General features: G+C 35.1%; 1 protein-coding gene across 1 annotated transcript in view; it reads left to right on the forward strand.

Annotated features, from left to right (window-relative positions):
* The window catches only part of ADGRV1 (adhesion G protein-coupled receptor V1), a 564,815-nt gene that overhangs the window by 177,499 nt on the left and 369,465 nt on the right, over window positions 1–17,851 (forward strand). The window contains exons 54-61 of the mRNA XM_060296007.1: window positions 1,194–1,340; window positions 3,562–3,817; window positions 5,493–5,695; window positions 6,761–6,937; window positions 7,307–7,489; window positions 9,607–9,786; window positions 12,920–13,084; window positions 16,111–16,228. Of these exons, the coding sequence (XP_060151990.1) occupies window positions 1,194–1,340; window positions 3,562–3,817; window positions 5,493–5,695; window positions 6,761–6,937; window positions 7,307–7,489; window positions 9,607–9,786; window positions 12,920–13,084; window positions 16,111–16,228 (1,429 nt within the window). The remainder of the gene's footprint in view (window positions 1–1,193; window positions 1,341–3,561; window positions 3,818–5,492; window positions 5,696–6,760; window positions 6,938–7,306; window positions 7,490–9,606; window positions 9,787–12,919; window positions 13,085–16,110; window positions 16,229–17,851) is intronic.

Genomic DNA, 17,851 nt, shown 5'->3' on the forward strand with positions numbered 1-17,851 from the left:
TTGTGAGCAAATTATATGCATATTTTAAAATCAAAGCATTTTCTGTAGGAATGTGTGATTGCCTTGAGCAAGATTTTACTACTATGTAACATCTGTAGCAATGTGTTAAAATGCTGTGTAAAACGCTATAGGATTGGATATCTACTCAAGTTAGCATTCTAACTGGAAGCTTACATAAGCTTAAATGAAATTTCTTAATTTTATTTAAGAAATTAATAGGGGAGTCTTTTTTTTTAGATTAAGTAAAAGTAAGTAAAAAGACGAGAACAATATTACTGGAAATATTTTAAAAAATCTTTATACTCTGTGTTCTTGCTGTATTGCCTATGGAGAAACAAAAGTTATTGTAAGAAGAGAGTTTTTGGAGTATTAATTTTGAGGAAGCATTCATTAAATGGCTGGCAAGAGAAGTCTACAGGCCTTGGACAAAGAATGTTATAGTCACACAGAGGCAGAAATCAGTTTGGAACAAAGGAAAGAGGCTCAGAAGTATAGGTGAGAAGAAGAGAGTAAGGATCTAACATGAGGGAAAAGGATCGTTCTGGCAGGAAAAACAGTTGTAAAGACCATGAGCTAAGAATGAAACATCATCCATGGAAACATCACAGCCTATAGAAATGTTTCAGAGGATATGAATTTAAGGATAAGAGACTTTTGTAAATGATCAGAAAGAGCTCACTGCTTCTCATGATGTCATTACATTTGGATGGGTCCTTGGGGACCACATAGACCAAACACTTATTTTACAAACAGGAAACAAAGACCTAGAGGGATTGCCAGAGCTTAACATAGGGGAGGAAGAAGATTTCTCTGTTCTCCTGACTCTCTCTGTGACACTTCTGTTGTATAAGCTATTTACATGCTATGTATACTCCTTTTAAAAATGTGTATGCTTTCTGAGTATAAAAATAATATGTTTATTGAAGAAAATTTGAAAAATATAGAACCTGGAAAAAAATCCTATAAAAATTAACCTTTTCATTTACTTTAACTTAGTCTTTTACTTATTCAGACACGCATGTTTTAAAGTAAAAATCATGGTCATCCTATATTACTGTTTTTTAAATATTGTTTTTAACATAATATGTCATGTTGCTTGGTACTGTGAAGTTTGCAAATGCATAATAGCATGACCTAAAAGTCTGCCTAGATGATTTCAAATAACCCCTTATGACTTCCTGTGTATTTTTCAGAATTCATTATATAAACAGGTGGAGGAAATGGAGCAAGATAGCCTAGTAACCTTGAACGTTGAACGCTTAAAAGGAACATATGGTCGTATAACTGTAGCGTGGGAAGCTGACAGAAGTATTAGTGATATATTTCCTACCTCAGGAGTGGTATGTAATTTACAAAATTATAGGAGAGTCACTTTTAAATTATGGTTACTTTTGATGCATGGGACCAAACCCTGTCTTGTGGGTGAAGTGTTTGAGTTTGACCATGTCAGCATTGGATTCCTCCTAATCACCATAGAGAGGGATACAAGTTAAGGTTAGTTTTATTGTTGTGATTCTTCTTTTTTCCCTATAATACCAAAATTATCTGTAAAAACATCATCCCTTTTGAGATTCAGTACACTGGTTGGCCAGATTATGGATGTATTACGCTGTCAGAAAGATAAAAGTAATCCAGCTGGGGCTGGAAATGTGGTTTTGAGATTTGGGTAGAATAGAAGCAGTAAATCGGGAACAAGTCCAGTGAAATAACAGGAAGTATGGAAGAGTAGACCAGAGTTGCTGAGTGATGTAGGTTGAGTTTCCTATAAATAGACTCTGAGATTGAGAGTTGTGGGCCAAAAGTTCATTGGGAAGAGCACGTATAAGGAAGTGAGGAAGGCAATCATGAGCAGAGGGAGAAGTTGATCCACAGACAGTTGTCCCTGAGGTGGAGTTTATGAGGGAGTTTTGGAGCTGAGCTTGTCCTCTGGAGTTGTTTCCAGTTGGGGCGAGGGGATATAATGTTGCATCCTGTTTTAGCTGTCCTTGACTTCTGGTCACTTTTTGGTTGAGGCATAACCTGGGGTGAAGAATATTATGGCAAATTTTATTGCAGTGAATATTTACTTTATTCAAGCTACCAAAACTGCAAGTTGTATCTCTCAGGTTCTGTGTGTTCTGAATTATAATATGCTTCCCCAATTAATATTTCTTATATAAGCATGATTAAAATGATTTCTAATTTAAATACACAATAATATCTTAGGTATGGACTGTATTTTTTTTTAATTTATGTATTTATTTTTGGCTGTGTTGGGTCTTTGTTGCTGTGCATGGGCTTTCTCTAGTTGTGGCGAGCAGGGGCTACTCTTCGTTGCAGTGTGCGGGCTTCTCATTGTGGTGGCTCCTCTTGTTGCGGAGCATGAGCTCTAGGTGCGTGGGCTTCAGTAGTTGTGGCACACAGGCTCAGTAGTTGTGGCTCACGGGCTCTAGAGCGCAGGCTCAGTAGTTGTGGCACACGGGCTTAGTTGCTCCGCGGCATGTGGGATCTTCCCAGACCAGGGCTCGAACCCGTGTCCCCTGCATTGGCAGGCAGATTCTTAACCACTGCGCCACCAGGGAAGCCCTGGAGTGTATTTTGGAAGAGAATTATCTTATCCAAAGGTCAGTAAGTTCTGTAAAGGGCCAGATAGTAAATATTTTAGACATTGAGGGCTATATGTTCTCTTTCCCAGCTATCAGCTTTGCCCTTGTAGCACAAGGGCAGCGATGTTATCAAATGACCTTTTCTGTTTTCCAATAAAGCTTAATTTATAAAAAATGGATTTGACCAAAGGGCAGTAGTTTTCTGACTCTTGATTTTATTAATAAAGCTCTTGAGTTTATATCCTGAAGTGCCTTCTTTAGGTAGAGAGATGAGTGTCAGCAAAATAGGCCTGTAATGCTAGTTTGAATTGTTTTAAATAGTATGTATCCCTATTACTAGAGAATAAAGTCTGAAATGGGGAAAAAAGGGAAATGACATTCAAGAAGACAGAAGCCCTATCAGAAAGGACTTCAGATGCTTTTTAGCAAATTTAGGCTTGACTCTTCAGACAGTGGAGACCCAGGAGGAGAGAGAGACTCTGATTTGTATCTCTGCCTATCTTTCTCTCTCTATTTCTATTTTGATTGATTCATTGTTAAATAATACATCTATTCAGAGTTTAGGTGAGGGAAGTGGAAGTAGCACTCCTAGCAAAAGTTTTGTAGAGAAAAATGTTTAAACTATATGCCACCTTCTTTTATGTTTTTAGATTTTTATATATGGTATCCAGGGCTTAAATTTCCAGAAAGAGTATGTACTCAATATTTTATTAAGAAGGTAGGTTTCAGGATAGGACAGTTTGGCTACATGTTTTATTAGCTGAGTTTTAGTAGTGGTTTACTTTTTCTTTTTCCTAACAATCTTCTACTTCTCATGTGAAAGGCATTTGATTGATTTGTAGGATCATATTATGTTGCTTAAATATCTCATTATTTAAGATATGGTCGATATTAAAAGATAATCTAACCTTTTGGTGTTCTTACTGCACAGTGATAAGTAGAATATAAATAAAATCTTCTTTCTTTAAAATTTTAGATTTCATTTTCTGAAGGCCAGGCACTGTCTACAATTACTCTGACTGTTCTTGCTGATGACCTACCAGAGTTGTCAGAGATTGTGATTGTAACACTCATCCGTATTATCACAGAAGGGGTTGAGGACCCATCAAAAGGTGCTACTATTGATCAGAAAAGAAGCAAGTCTGTGATAACCACTCTGCCCAATGACTCGCCCTATGGCTCGGTGGGCTGGCATGCCGAGTCTCTCTTCGTCAGAGTAGCAGAGCCTAAAGGTAAATCTTGTTAAATATTTTTCAGGTTCTAGTAAGTTTTATTGGATGACTTAATTCTAATATTTACTAGGGATGTAATTTTCTTTTTTTACATGATATTTTTCAGTTTGACAGGTCATACTCAATCCTTTTTTACTTTTTGTTTGTTTCTATTAAATTTTCTGATCCTGTCGTTACACAGTGATATGGCTATATGAAATACTTTTACTTTTACTTTTTTTTTTGCGGTACGCGGGCCTCTCACTGTTGTGGCCTCTCCCGTTGCGGAGCACAGGCTCTGGACGCGCAGGCTCAGCGGCCATGGCTCACGGGCCCAACCGCTCCGCGGCATGTGGGATCTTCCCGGACCAGGGCTCGAACCCGTGTCCCCTGCATCGGCAGGCGGACTCACAACCACTGCGCCACCAGGGAAGCCGTACTTTTACTTTTTGAGACATTACTGTCATAATAGAAATAATAATATTTTAGTAAATCATTATAGTAGAAGTGTTTGGGTTTTATTTTACTTTCTCTTTTTCATTTTTGATATATCTGTTCTCTTTCCTCACTCAGATTTCTCCGCTATAGATTTTCAATAGTTATAGAAAACAATGAGCAGCACAGAGAAATGCATGTGGTACTCGAGGTGTTAATTATTAAACCCAAAGCAGTAATTAGAATAATATTTTTTCTGTGAAGCATAAGTGATCAGTGCCTCTTTTCCTGTTTCCTTTGAGCTTAGTGTTGACATCTTTGTCTAAATGACTATTCTTATCAACTGTAGAATAAATAGATTTTTATAGATAAAGGTCATTTGACTTATTTGAATAAAAGGTTATATATAATATATATGTATTAAGAATATGCGAAGGCTCTAAAATTTTCAGATAGGAACATGGACATCTTTCAAGGACCTTTTATTTAAATAGTTGATGGAAAAAAATGACGTGTAATTATGCATCTAGGTCTTTATATATCTGTACATATCGGAATAGAAAGAGTAATCTTAAAATAAAATGATCTGTTCATTTATCCATTCAACAGTCATTTTTGAAGCACCTAGTAAGTACCAGAAATTGTGCTATGTGTTCTGGAAACAAAGACACGGTATTTCGTCATTAGAAATTCACAGACTGGTAGGGAAATTGACAAGCATTTTTTTCATTTATATAGCAAACTAAATTTTAAAAATCTAAGAAATGAAATAAAAAATATGTGCTGGGAAATACTTTGAGCTTTGTGATAGCCACCTTTGCTGTAAGAACGAAATTGCTCTTCTTCTAATGATTAGTTATTAAATGATGACTCTGTGTGCTTAATTTTTCATTTTCAAAGAATCTTCCTGGCATTTATAATTAGCCCCTCTGCTCAACCAGCAGGTATGCACTTTCCTAAGATTTTCAGCAGTTTCTGTTAAAGTGTATGACATGTGCAACATAGGAGAGTGAATTAGAGTACCAGAAGTGGGGGTTTAGAACTGGGATATAATGCTAACAGCGTGTGGTGATTCTCACCACAACTTTGGAGACAAGGGATAAAACACTAAATACTCCTTGGGAGTATACATTGTCTTTGTTTTACCTCTCTTTTTTACCTGTCTGAAAGGGGTAGTGCAGAACATTCTATCCTAAGTGCTTGGAATAGCATAAACAGCAAGTAGAAAAGCTTACTTACTTAAGGCATGTCTGTCTCACAGAGAACATCACCACTCTTCAGTTACAAATTGTTCGAAATAAAGGACTACTTGGAGACATAGCCATTCAGTTGGTAGCTAAACCCAATTTCTTACTGCACGTCAGTAATCAAGCCACTGAGAATGAAGATTATGTGCTACAAGAACCAATGATCATAATGAAAGAAAACATAAAAGAAACTTATGTCAAAGTTGCCATTTTGCCGGTGAGTCTAAGGCTGCAATGAATGTGATGTAAAATAAAGGAAAATACTCTTGAAGGTAAAATTTTTAAAAAGGGTGCCTTTTAAATATAAAGATACAAGTACTCTAATGCTCCCACCCACCCTAATATTTAATAATGAATGACTATTTAATAACTGAAAGATAAAATAACAAGTGTATTAATTGTTTATATTTATTTGTGAACTGGAATATTGTTTGAATGAACTTTGAAGCATTGAATCTGGATTGATTATGTGTCTGGTTGGATCCTCTATTCTGTTGCTTTGTTAGTTGTTTTCAACTAATGATTGAATGAATAAAATACCCAAGTTAATCTGGTTATTTTTATTATTGCTTTTACAGGACAGTGTTTTCATTCCATGATGCAATCACTTGAATTAAGATTAGTCTTCAGATGCGGTTTAGATCTGGTTTTAGTGCTCTCACTCTCTTTCTCTCCTTCGTCTAAAGAGAATGTGTATATACGTCTGTAGTGATGCCCAAGAAACTGAAATTTGTTAATAGTATTATCACTAATATATAATTAAATATTGTATTTATATATTATAGTCCTACATATATTCATTATCATTCTTTTGAAATTTTTTATTACCTATTGAAAAATGAGGTAACAATTTTTAAAAAGTTAATTAAAATATAGGATTATAATTAGATTTACAAGTCCAGAGCTTTCACTTTTTAAGATGTATGTAGCATTTACCAGTTTCTCCTAAATTGAGGGGATGTTATATATGTAAAACATATTCAGTAGGATGTGATCAAAATTGTAGGATAGATACTTTTAAAGAATTATTTTACTTGCTCATGAGTATGTGGCTTCCATTGAAACATCACCAATAAGCTTGAATATCCCCTAAGATTCTGAAGTTGTCAGTGGGGATGTACTAAAATATAAAAAGGAATCTTTTTTTATATGTGTGGTAGAGCTGCCCGTGCCTGTGGACAGTCATTCTTTACTGAAAAATATTGTATTTCCAATGCAAATCAAATATATTAAAAAAAATAAAACACCATCTCTCTCCCCTCCCCCTGTTCCTTACCCCCAGGATGATGCCCCTGAGCTGGAGGAAGGGTTTATTGTCAACATCACTGAGGTGTACCTGGTGAACTCTGACTTCTCTGCAGGACAGCCAAGTGTGCGGAGGCCTGGGATGGAAATAGTTGAGATAATGATTGAAGAAAATGATGATCCCAGAGGAATTTTTAATTTTCATGTTACCAGAGTGAGAGGAACTTTCACACATTTATAGTAATAACAAAAGCTTGTATCTGCTGATTTGGCCAGTATCATATATTTTCTGAAAAATAATTGACTTTTCTTGTAGGTATTAATAAATACCCATCTTGAAGTTTTTCTTATAGACTAATTCTTAGTTCTCTTTGAGCTAGAACAAAGGATTAAGCAAGTTTATTTACATTACATTTAAATGTAAGAGTTCTGAAGACCGAATATGCATACTTATAGTCAACTATTGATTTCTACTTTGAAGAGTGAAGTATAAGAACTAATAGTAGAAATAATAAGTTTAGAAAGTGATGACTTACATGAGTTACTTTTGTCTTGCATTTTAACTTATATTCTTTATTTAAAGGATGTTGGTGGAGTTATTACTGCCTATGAGGTACCTCCACCCCTGAACATTCTTCAAGTTGCTGTAGTCCGGCTGGCTGGAAGCTTTGGGGCAGTAACTGTTTATTGGAAAGCAACACTGGACAGTGCTGGCCTGGAAGACTTTAAGCCATCTCACGGGATTCTTGAATTTGCAGATAGACAAGTATGCTAGTTACAGACATATTAACATTTTTTGGTTGTACTTGAAACATTTTATAGGCATCCACCAAATGAATGTGCAGTAGTGATTGCTGAATGTATTAAATTCTAAATTTCCATGTCAAGCCAACAGAGGTATCGTTAGTTAATGTATAATTTTTTAATGGACATGGGAAGAGAATATAAATAGGCAAGAATCTTACCCTCTCTGAAATTCCCCACCTTACTCTATTTTAAATAGAAGTTATAAAATGATAATAACTGGCTTGGAAGTGCCTAAGAATGTATAAAATACTGCCTGATGAACTAGACTATTCCTATGAACTTTAGGTTCTTATATTCTATTTGTTTCTTAATGATTATAAATATAATTTTTTTTTAGGATTTGCAGTAGAAGTGTATGCATTTATTACTAAAGACATTTATTATTATGTACATTTATTATTACCCAAAGATTTTTTTACAATTAAAAAACACTAAAATGATAGAAAAGGAACAAAGTAGTTAAAACTGGAAAAAATTGAAAAACAGTATTCTAGATTTGGGCCAACCAATCTTAAAAATTACAAAATATTCCTTAAGAATTGTAAGCTTGTGAACTGGGCATTTTGCAATATGTAAGAATTTTTGATAAATTTTTAAATCAGTAAGTGGAAAAAGCATGTGAACAACCATGAAAATGTTAGTAACTTCAAATAGCAGTATCTGTTTACATGCAGTCTGATTTTGCCTGCACAGATCTGCACAGTGTGCATCAACTTATTAGTTGCCGTTAGGGGGATAGTAAATACTGCTAAAAGATAATCATACAGATCTAGATTTTCCTACACATAAAGGTCTATTGTTAATATTTGAAATCATGAGATTTTAACAAATTTAAGACTTTAAAACATTTCCTACTAAAAGGAGGGGAAATGCAGATTTTCATGTTAAAAGTAGAAACAAATAAATTGATTTTTCATTGAAGTAACCTTCCAACTTTATATTATCAGGACTTTATTCTTTTCATGAAGTTAAAGTCCCATCACTTAGCAGCACCCTTAGGATCATCATCATTCTTAAATTTAACATCCTGTAGGGAAAGTATTCTGTGTTCTACAGTACTGATTTGAGGTGCAGACATTTTGACAAGCTTGTATTTTAGCATTTGATTTTGTTCAGGTTTCTCTTTCTCTGAATGTGACGTCCAGATTTCTCACTTTTCTCTGTTACTATATTAAAGGTGGATTTAGATAGGAAAACTTTTTTTTTTGATAAATGTCTGTGTCATTTCCCTTTGGGATATAGAAAATATTTTAAATATGGACATACAGCTGGGATATTTTTATGACTAATAGTGAAATCACAAGCTGGACCAAAGTTTTACTCATTTATAAGTTATAAAAACTTGTAACATAGATCCAGACAGATGAATGAACTCCTGATCACAGAGTTCTAAAAACATGAAATTTGGGTTTTCTTCCTGCCTTTTTCCCTACATTATAAGAACAGTAATTTGAAACCGAAGGGATTTATTCTAGTTACAGAAGACAGTAATAATTTATACGGTACCATTTTATATCAGGTCGTATTAATGCTAAGTATACTAAAATTTATGTTTGTGCAATGGTAATTAGAGCCTGCATGACATTTTAAATATTTTTCTTCAAGAATAAGCCTTCATTGTTTTTTTGAATCTATAAATTATCCTATATTTTATTACATATATAATTTCCTCTATCTTGGAAACAATAGACTGAAAAGTTTTGACTTTGAAATACTATAAATATGTGACTTTTTTTTTTTAATTTTTAAATTTTTATAGAAAAATTTTGGCCACACTGCACGGCTTCTGGGATCTTGGTCCCCTGACCAAGGATTGAACCCAGGCCCTCAGCAGTGAGAGCACAGAGTCCTAACCACTGGTCTGCCAGGGAATTCCCTGACTTTTAAATAGTATTATGAACACCACAGGCAAAAATTCCTGCTTTTTTCTTTGGTACTGTGTTTCTAAGTTTCAACTAAAAAGTTAAAATATATGCGATCAAAAACTGCTATTACATTTTACCCTCTCTGCCTCTCTCCCTCCCTTTTTCCTTCTCTCCCTCCCTCTTTTCCTTCTTTCCTTCTTTTCTTTTATAGGTTATCGCAGTGATAGAAATCACCATAATTGATGATGCTGAATTTGAACTCATGGAGATATTCAATATTTCCTTAATCAGGGTGGCTGGAGGTGGCAGACTTGGAGAAGACGTTGTGGTAACTGTTGTTATTCCACAGAATGATTCTCCATTTGGAGTGTTTGGATTTGAAGAAAAGACTGTAAGTGAAATATATCAGGAAGGGGGGGGGGTGCCTTCCCCTAAACTAATTTTTCATGTAATTTATAGTAGAAAGGTCTTTTTCTTTTTTTAAAAAAAAAAATACTCTGCATTACTCTTTACTTACAGTTCTTTTCTCAAGGCTCTTTTGAGTTGGCTATTGAATTAGGGGCCAATCTGCTAACCTGTGCACACAGTTTTGTAATAGTGAGAGCTCTTAACATCAGGCAGTTACAAAGGGGTGTAATAGACTATGAGGTACTTTTTGTCTATACATTCTGTTCTGTACCGGCTCTGCTACCAGACTGCCATCCTGGTTACAAGGCAGGATTCTGTCATGCTCCAGTTTTACACCCCAGGAATGGATTTAGCTGAGGAGGGATTTATATTCCCCACCTTTCAGGCCCTCTATCTTGATTTATACTGAACAAAACACTACAGTCGCCCCAGCTCCTGTGTTTCTATGTATTTCTTCTCTCTCTCCCCTCTTACTTCTCATGGGCTGCCTACTTCTAAGACCTGCAAGAGTGAGCCTAAATATTATTATTAATATTCTCTCCCCTGAGAGAGAAAAAAAAGCTTTGGCTAGTACAAAATTATCTCTCTACCTTAACTATACAATGAGGTGCTATAAACTATATCATAATTATTATGACATAATGATTATATCATCATCATTATGACTTTACCTTTCAAAGGAAATTTCAAGATGAAATAATCATACAAATATTTAGATAATTTCGATAGACACAGCAACTTTTCTGGCTCCTTTGTCACCATTCCCTTTATTTAATCACTTATAGGTAATCAGTAATTCACCATAGATCATTTTAAATAATAGCAAATTGTCTAATGCCTATTGTCTTTACTGTTCAGTGGATGCAAGGCTAGACCTGCAACTTGCATATCAGGGCTGGGCTTCCTAGATGCTCCAAAATTTAGATAAACCCTAATAATTGCCTAATTATTTGATCATTGAAATTTCAACTTCATAAGAAAATGGAAACTATAAAAGGAACAGAACCCTTCTACTGCTGTAGCCTATTTGAGACTCTTTTTCTTCCTTGAGAAAGGAATGAGCAGAAATAAATGTAAAGAGTGGTAGATTCACAAAAGAGTAGCTGTGAATGTTTTCTAGGCAACCTAAAAAGTCTGGAAAATACAAAATGTATAAAGAAAAGTATAAAAGTACCCATAATATTATTGTTCTAAGATAGATATCGTTAGTATTTTGTCATATTTCCATCCAGGCCTTCTTTGCATATATGCAGAGAAATATTTTAATATATACGAGTATGTAATTTATTTTTATAAAATGTACTAAATGTACTAAAAATGTATTCTCTGTTACCTTCTGAGGTTAAATAAAAGGTTCAGGGTTTAAGTAGTCCAACCTCCAACTGATGAAATGTTATAATAATGTTTTTGCTTTTAACTTTGTCACACTTTTGGACTTAGCCATTGGATGGTATATTTACAGGTTTCTCTCACCTTTTGAGAAAATGAAGGAGTTATGCTACTATCCATAAATAATTTCTGTTTATTCATTTTATCTTAACTGCTGTCGTAAACCTTACTGCAATAACTTTAGTGCATCCTTGATCTGGGAACTACTGTCTTATTGTAATAGCCTCAGATTTCCAACTTGTCTTATAGTCTAAAAGTAAGATTTAAGGTACCCAAACCCTTGTTGTGAGGAGTGAGTTGATACATGTAAAGCACATATAATTGGGCTTTACCCTCAATAGGTGTCAATTGCTGTTTTAATTGTTGATAGTATTAGTAGTAGCTTGTGGCTCAACCCTTTGTGGCTACTTTCCTTGTATCCTATCTTTCTTATAGCCGATAGCTCTTGATAACTTGGAGTTTATCTTTTAACCTGTATCTAAGATACACAATATTGTGCACATAGTGAACATTCTGGTAGCATTATGTGGTGAGACAGATTATATTCAGAACTGAAGAACACTGAGAAAGGATTATTGGTATTAATCTGTCAAAATTAATAAGCTTCTCACAGGGAAATGTGCTGAGTATACCAAATCACTGGGAATCGCAGAGACTCCTGGAAATATGCTTGTGAAACTGAAACTAGAATATTATTATCTATGGAAACGAAAAGGACTTATATACGCAGTTTGTTTATAATGGATTTTTTTTCTTTCTCACTTTGCTTTTTTCTTACTTGATATTTCTGGTGTCTGAGGAGTGCTTTGAACAGCACTGCGTGTGGAGTCAACATCTGAACTAAATCGCAGGCTCCTTTTCTCCAAATACATGTATATCTGTGCTCCTCAGCTTTCTTAGAGTTTTTGTGAGGCTTAAATAAGATAAAGTATGTGCAAGAACTGACACATAATAGAAGCTCAACAAATATCGGTTGGCTCCAAATCCCTACTCTTGGCACCAAGGCAAAAATCTCATGAAATAAAAACCCAACAAGAGTGAATTATACACTCGTTAAGTGTCTTTCTTGAAAATGGAAAGCATTGTGTTATATTTTTGTATTTACATAACAAGTGCATAGTATAGGCTCAGTTTGGACTTTGCTTCACAGAGTCAATATGTGTAATTCATATTAGGTCTGTATTATGTGGGGAGCCTGACTGCCGTAAAAGAACCCCCAAATCTCAGTTTCTTAATCTAATAAGAGTTTATTTCTTCTTTATGCAAAAGTCCTACATCACTGTTCCTAGTTGGGGTCTTATGGACACCTCTTCTCCAACTGGCATCTCAGGCACCAGAGTCTCTCCATCTGTGACTCTGTCCTCCTCTAGTCATCCAGCAAATGGAGAAAGAGGGAATGTGGAAGATTGTGTGAAGTTGATGGCCAGACAATGATTAGCATACTTCACTTCTGCCTGAATTATTTTGGCCAGAATTCAGTCACAAGCTCCACCTAATTGAAGAAGGGGCTAGGAAATGCCAAGTAGCTGAGTGTCTAGGGCAAAAAGGGAATGGGATTTGGTGAAACATTTTTTTTCTGCCACATGATTGTAACATGCTGTGATTAGAGTTCTAAATTCAAAAATTGCCATCATTGAGAAGAGAAATGAGATTCTGTTTGTTCTTCCTGCTGCTTTTCACTCTTTTTTTTTTTTTTTTTTAACCTTACTGGATTTTCTTTTTTTCAGGTAATGGTTGATGAATCCCTTTTGTCTGATGACCCTGATTCATATGTGACATTGACAGTTGTCCGGTCCCCAGGAGGAAAAGGAGCCATCCGACTTCAGTGGACCATAGATGAGATGGCTAAAGACGACCTCAGTCCTTTGAATGGGACACTTCATTTTGATGAGGTATGATCGTCATCAGGACTCCTGTAGTTTTTCTCTAATTTGTCTTTGTTTGATTTTCTGAATTTTTTGAAATCATATGCACCGTGGAGAAAAATCTCACACACACACACACACACACACACACACACACACACACACACACACACACACCACCCCAAGATGTCTGAAATTTATTTCAGGCACTACTTACATCCCACCCTTAAAACTGCTCTTTTCTTGACATATCCTCCCCTGATTGAGGGCAAAACCAGTCAACTGAGCCGGACATGTGGGTGTCATCCCCATCTCTACCCATTCTGTAACTCTTGCATATATTTGACAGCTGAGTTTAGTCACTTTTCCGTTTTAAATACCCTTTCTGTTCTCATACTCTGTCATGGCTGTGACAATCCGAGCCTCCACCATCTTTCCTTGGATGGTCTTTTAACTGATATTCCCACTCCATGTCTTTTCCCTTTTCTGTCCAGTATCCGTGCCACTGAGTAGGGTTATTTTTCTATAAGGAAGATCTTGTTATGCCACCCCCTACTTAAAATGATCCAGTGGCAGCGTCTTACCCACAGAACTTCAGGCTCTGAAATGTGGAACACAGAGCCTCTCGGAGGGAATACAGGCTGTACCTTCCTCCCAGTTAATCTGAGCACAGAGTTTCACTGTGAATGCAGTGTAACCAGAACCAAGGAGCATTTATCTATCAAACTCTGAACTCTTTTTTTCCTGGAAGGAGGGATGGAGAGGTGGAAGAGAATTGTCAGGCTGATTCTTAAATCCATATGGAAATGCAAAAGACCAAGAATAGTTTCAGAAACTCACAAAGAAGAATGGAGGGTGCTCCTTCCTAACTAAACTTAAGATAACATGTAGCACAGGTAAATGTGACAGTATGATATTGGCTCTGGGATAGACAAATAGACCAAAGAGAAGAAACTGGAGAGTCCAGATTTATCAATCTTTTATGGTTTTTGCTTTCATGTTTTCATAAATCTTTCCTAAATTAGTAAAAACGAAAGCAAAAGGAAATTAGTTAAAAACCAGAAAACATGATGAATAAGTTTTTTTAAAAGCAACAAAAAATAACTTCACAAAATAAGAACAAGCAAGAAAGAACCATTAAAAGAGAAAGTATAAAATTTTAAGAGATTACTTTGTACATATCTAGACAAATGAATGTAAATATCTATATGAAATTGACTCTAATAGGTAAATAGTAGATATAGAAAGTCTAAGCAGATGAATTTCTGTAAACGAAATAGAATTTAAAAAATTAAATAGGAGACTAGAAGGTCCCCAAGGTGGTTTTCTAAAAGAAATTTGGCCAAACATGTAAAGGTAAGATGATCCCAATGAAACATGGTCAATCTATTTTTTTTTGAGTCTATTGACCTTTTATCAGAGCTTTCAACACCAAACAACACAAAAGCAAATACTTTTTTTTCATTCAGTTTTCTAATAGGTGATGAATAAATTAATCGGTGATGCCCTCTGGCAATCCATTTGCCACTTAGACATTCTGCCACCATTTTTGAGGTGTTGGTTACTCTAATAGAATTAAAGATCTCAAGCCAGATGGCACAGATATTTCATCCACTCATTTCTTAGGTTCTGATATGCAGTGCCTCAAGAAACATTTCGGTTGCATGCCCTAAACCTCTATAAACTTCTCATTTGTCATGAGAAGAATTTAGAAATTACTTTGAAATTTCTGTAAAGATTTTCCATAGTAATAATGAGCAGTCATTTCCCAGTTACTAGATCTACTTCCCAGATGATTAGAAAGATTTTCTGATGTTGAGCAGGATATCTGTACCAAAATGGCAAATAGTCTGATCTTTTACCCCAGGGAATAAGGCCATCCTTGTTCAGAGTACTGTATCAGGAGGGGTGAGTTTATGGGTCACCCTGGACTTGACCCTCTCCGTCTTGTTCTTTGCTTACCAACCTGGTGCGTTCCATGTACCTCTGCATAATAGCTTTACTGTTCTTGTATACTCAGCTACTGACATACCTACGTCTCCATTCTAACAAATGGCTTTGTACCTAAGCATATAGTTCAGAGCCGCTAATTGACAATGTGCAGAGAGTAAAAGGGATGGGAGTGATTAATTGCATCCCAGGAACTATAGATTTTCCATGAGTGCATTTAATAAGGTCTGAGGCAGGAAGTATACATTTTCCTAGCAGCTCTTGTAAAATTTTTAAGAAGTACAGTTACTGTAAAATATAAAAAAAGGACTCTTATGAAGAGAGGACAGCTTGAGTGAAGAGATTAGAATAATGCTTTTAATAATAAAAATCTCAAAGAAGAGATGCGATTGCGGAACTAAGATGTACATAAGAAGCAATAAACGGCAGAATTCAAACTATAGAAAATTAATCAGTGATGCATAGGACAAATTTGAGGGTTTTTTATCAGTATACGGAGGAGGCGGTGAAGATAAAAGTGATTTCTGTCACGGTTATGTCTCGAAGTATTAAGCTGGTTGTCTTCTATATATTTGCTTTTCCTTATTCTTTCTCTTCCAGCCTAGACTGAAAACTTAGCCCATGTTCCAAGAAATTACTGAGCTAAGTTTAAGCCAAGAGAGGGAAGGAATAATAGTGAAAATGCTTGAGATCAACACCTATGGAAGGAATGGGAAGGAAGCAGGAGTGGGTAGAGGGCAAGGAGTAAAAATGGGTAGTAGAAAGATAACCTTTATAAGTATTAAACCTATGACGTTCATCTATTTACGTCATGCTATGACCATTTAATTCTAAGTGATCGAACTTTGAATGGTTGAAAATTTTCAGGAAATTTAAAAGTTGTGTTAACATTTCCCCCCCTTTTTCCTATTACGAACCTTAATTGGATTTATGCTCAGAGCTAATTTTTACATAGTAATTCTCTCTAGCAGAAACTCATAATTCTAGGGCACAGAAAGGACACACTTTAAAAAATGCTTATGAACATAAATGTTATTCTGCTAATGAGAATTCAAAACTTCGGTCAATCTGGAAAATGTGTTATTCCTCCTCATTTGATGTAGACTGAGTTCCAGAAGACCATTGTGTTGCACACACTTCAAGACTCCATGTTGGAGGAGGACAGGAGTTTCACCATTCAGCTGGTACCAGTTGATGAGGTAGAAATATCTCCAATAAAAGGTAAGAGAAATCGACATTTTTGGAAAAAAAGTAGATTTTTAGAAAAATGTAACCAGATACTCAATAGTTACAAAGATAGGTAGTATTAGTTTTTATAATTCCTAAAACATTTTCTAAATCATAAAGATGTTATTTCCTACTTGTATAACAGCTAAAGACTTTTTAAAGCTAAAATTACCATACCCAATGTTGGTAAGGTCATATGCCAAAGACTTCATACTACTTAGCTGTGTGATTTTTTAAAAGAAAAAGATGTTTGTTTTAGCAGTGTTTATAAAGTAAAATATGAAAGCTTCTTAAATGATCCTACAGTAGGAGACTGGTTAAATGTAACAGAATACTATGCAACTATTCAAAAAATGTGGCAGAAAAAGCCTTACTTACATTAAAATTAAGAACACTTCATTACATGGATAATTGTTACATTAATAAAATAGGCTTTGTAACAACATGTTCAGTGTAATCCCGTTTTTGTCACGTGCATGTCATAAACATGTTTGGAATTATTTATTTGAAATGTTGATAGTTGTTTTTGATTACCTATATTTTCTACACCTACTTACAATGATCACGTTACTTTTCTAATAAAATGTTATTTTAAAACTTAGCATCTTATTATGTCTCTTTCAGCCTATCTATTGCCTATTTTGATCAGAAAGTAATTACTTAGATTTTGACATTTCAGAAACAGGCATCATAATTCTCACTTGCCTGTGGTCCATGTGAAAATTTGTTTCTTCGGTCTGGAGAGAAAGGATTACTGGATCTAAAATGGTTTCATTATAGTACAAATAGTAATAACCATAAAAAATGGCCCAGCAACTTTGATATGAAAGCTTAGTTACTGTTGCATGTCCTTTTTTGCCATCAAGAACTTCATCCCATGCAAGGGTTCGTGGTCAAAGAAGCAGAATTCCGTGGCTAAAGAAATTCACAGAATTGTAGAGTATTGTGTACTGTCACCTATGAAATCACCTAGGGTAGTTATTCCTTTTGTATTTATATATAGAGTACTTCCAGCACGCATTTGAGGGAATCATATCTTTGCATTATATTCTTCCATAAGTCTTAAGTCAGCTCAGTTGTCTACATTGTGTTAAAAGTCAGGGTTGATATTATATACACTAATTAGACGCAAGAACAAGAATATACCAGTGGATCAAGGTAAATCATTTGTTAATATAAAAGATTCATAATATATTTCTAACTGTGATATACTTGCACTTGACAAACCACTCTTGATCCCATTAATCCATTGCCAAAGAAAGTGATAGTATAGTAATCCAATCCTTTATGTGTGCTTCTGCAAACAATTCTGTTTAAGTTACTGCTAAATTATGATATGAATACTCAAATTACTTGATATGGTTTTTATTTCAATTTTAGTAGGAACACTTAGAAGCAAATGGCAGAGTCAGAAAATTAAAAATAAAAAAGGGCCCCCAAGAATTCTAGTTTTTGCTACATAGCTAATATATACAGCCACATAACCCATTTCAGTGAGCTACAAAATGGTAGAAGTGGATTAATGCACATGGTAGAAGAGTACTTACTTATCATGGGAGCGATAGTGGAAGTACTGCCCACTTTATCCCTTTCATTAAAACGTGATCTTGGGCAAGT

Source organism: Globicephala melas, chromosome 3 (genome assembly GCF_963455315.2).
Source record: "Globicephala melas chromosome 3, mGloMel1.2, whole genome shotgun sequence".
Lineage (NCBI taxonomy): Eukaryota > Metazoa > Chordata > Mammalia > Artiodactyla > Delphinidae > Globicephala > Globicephala melas.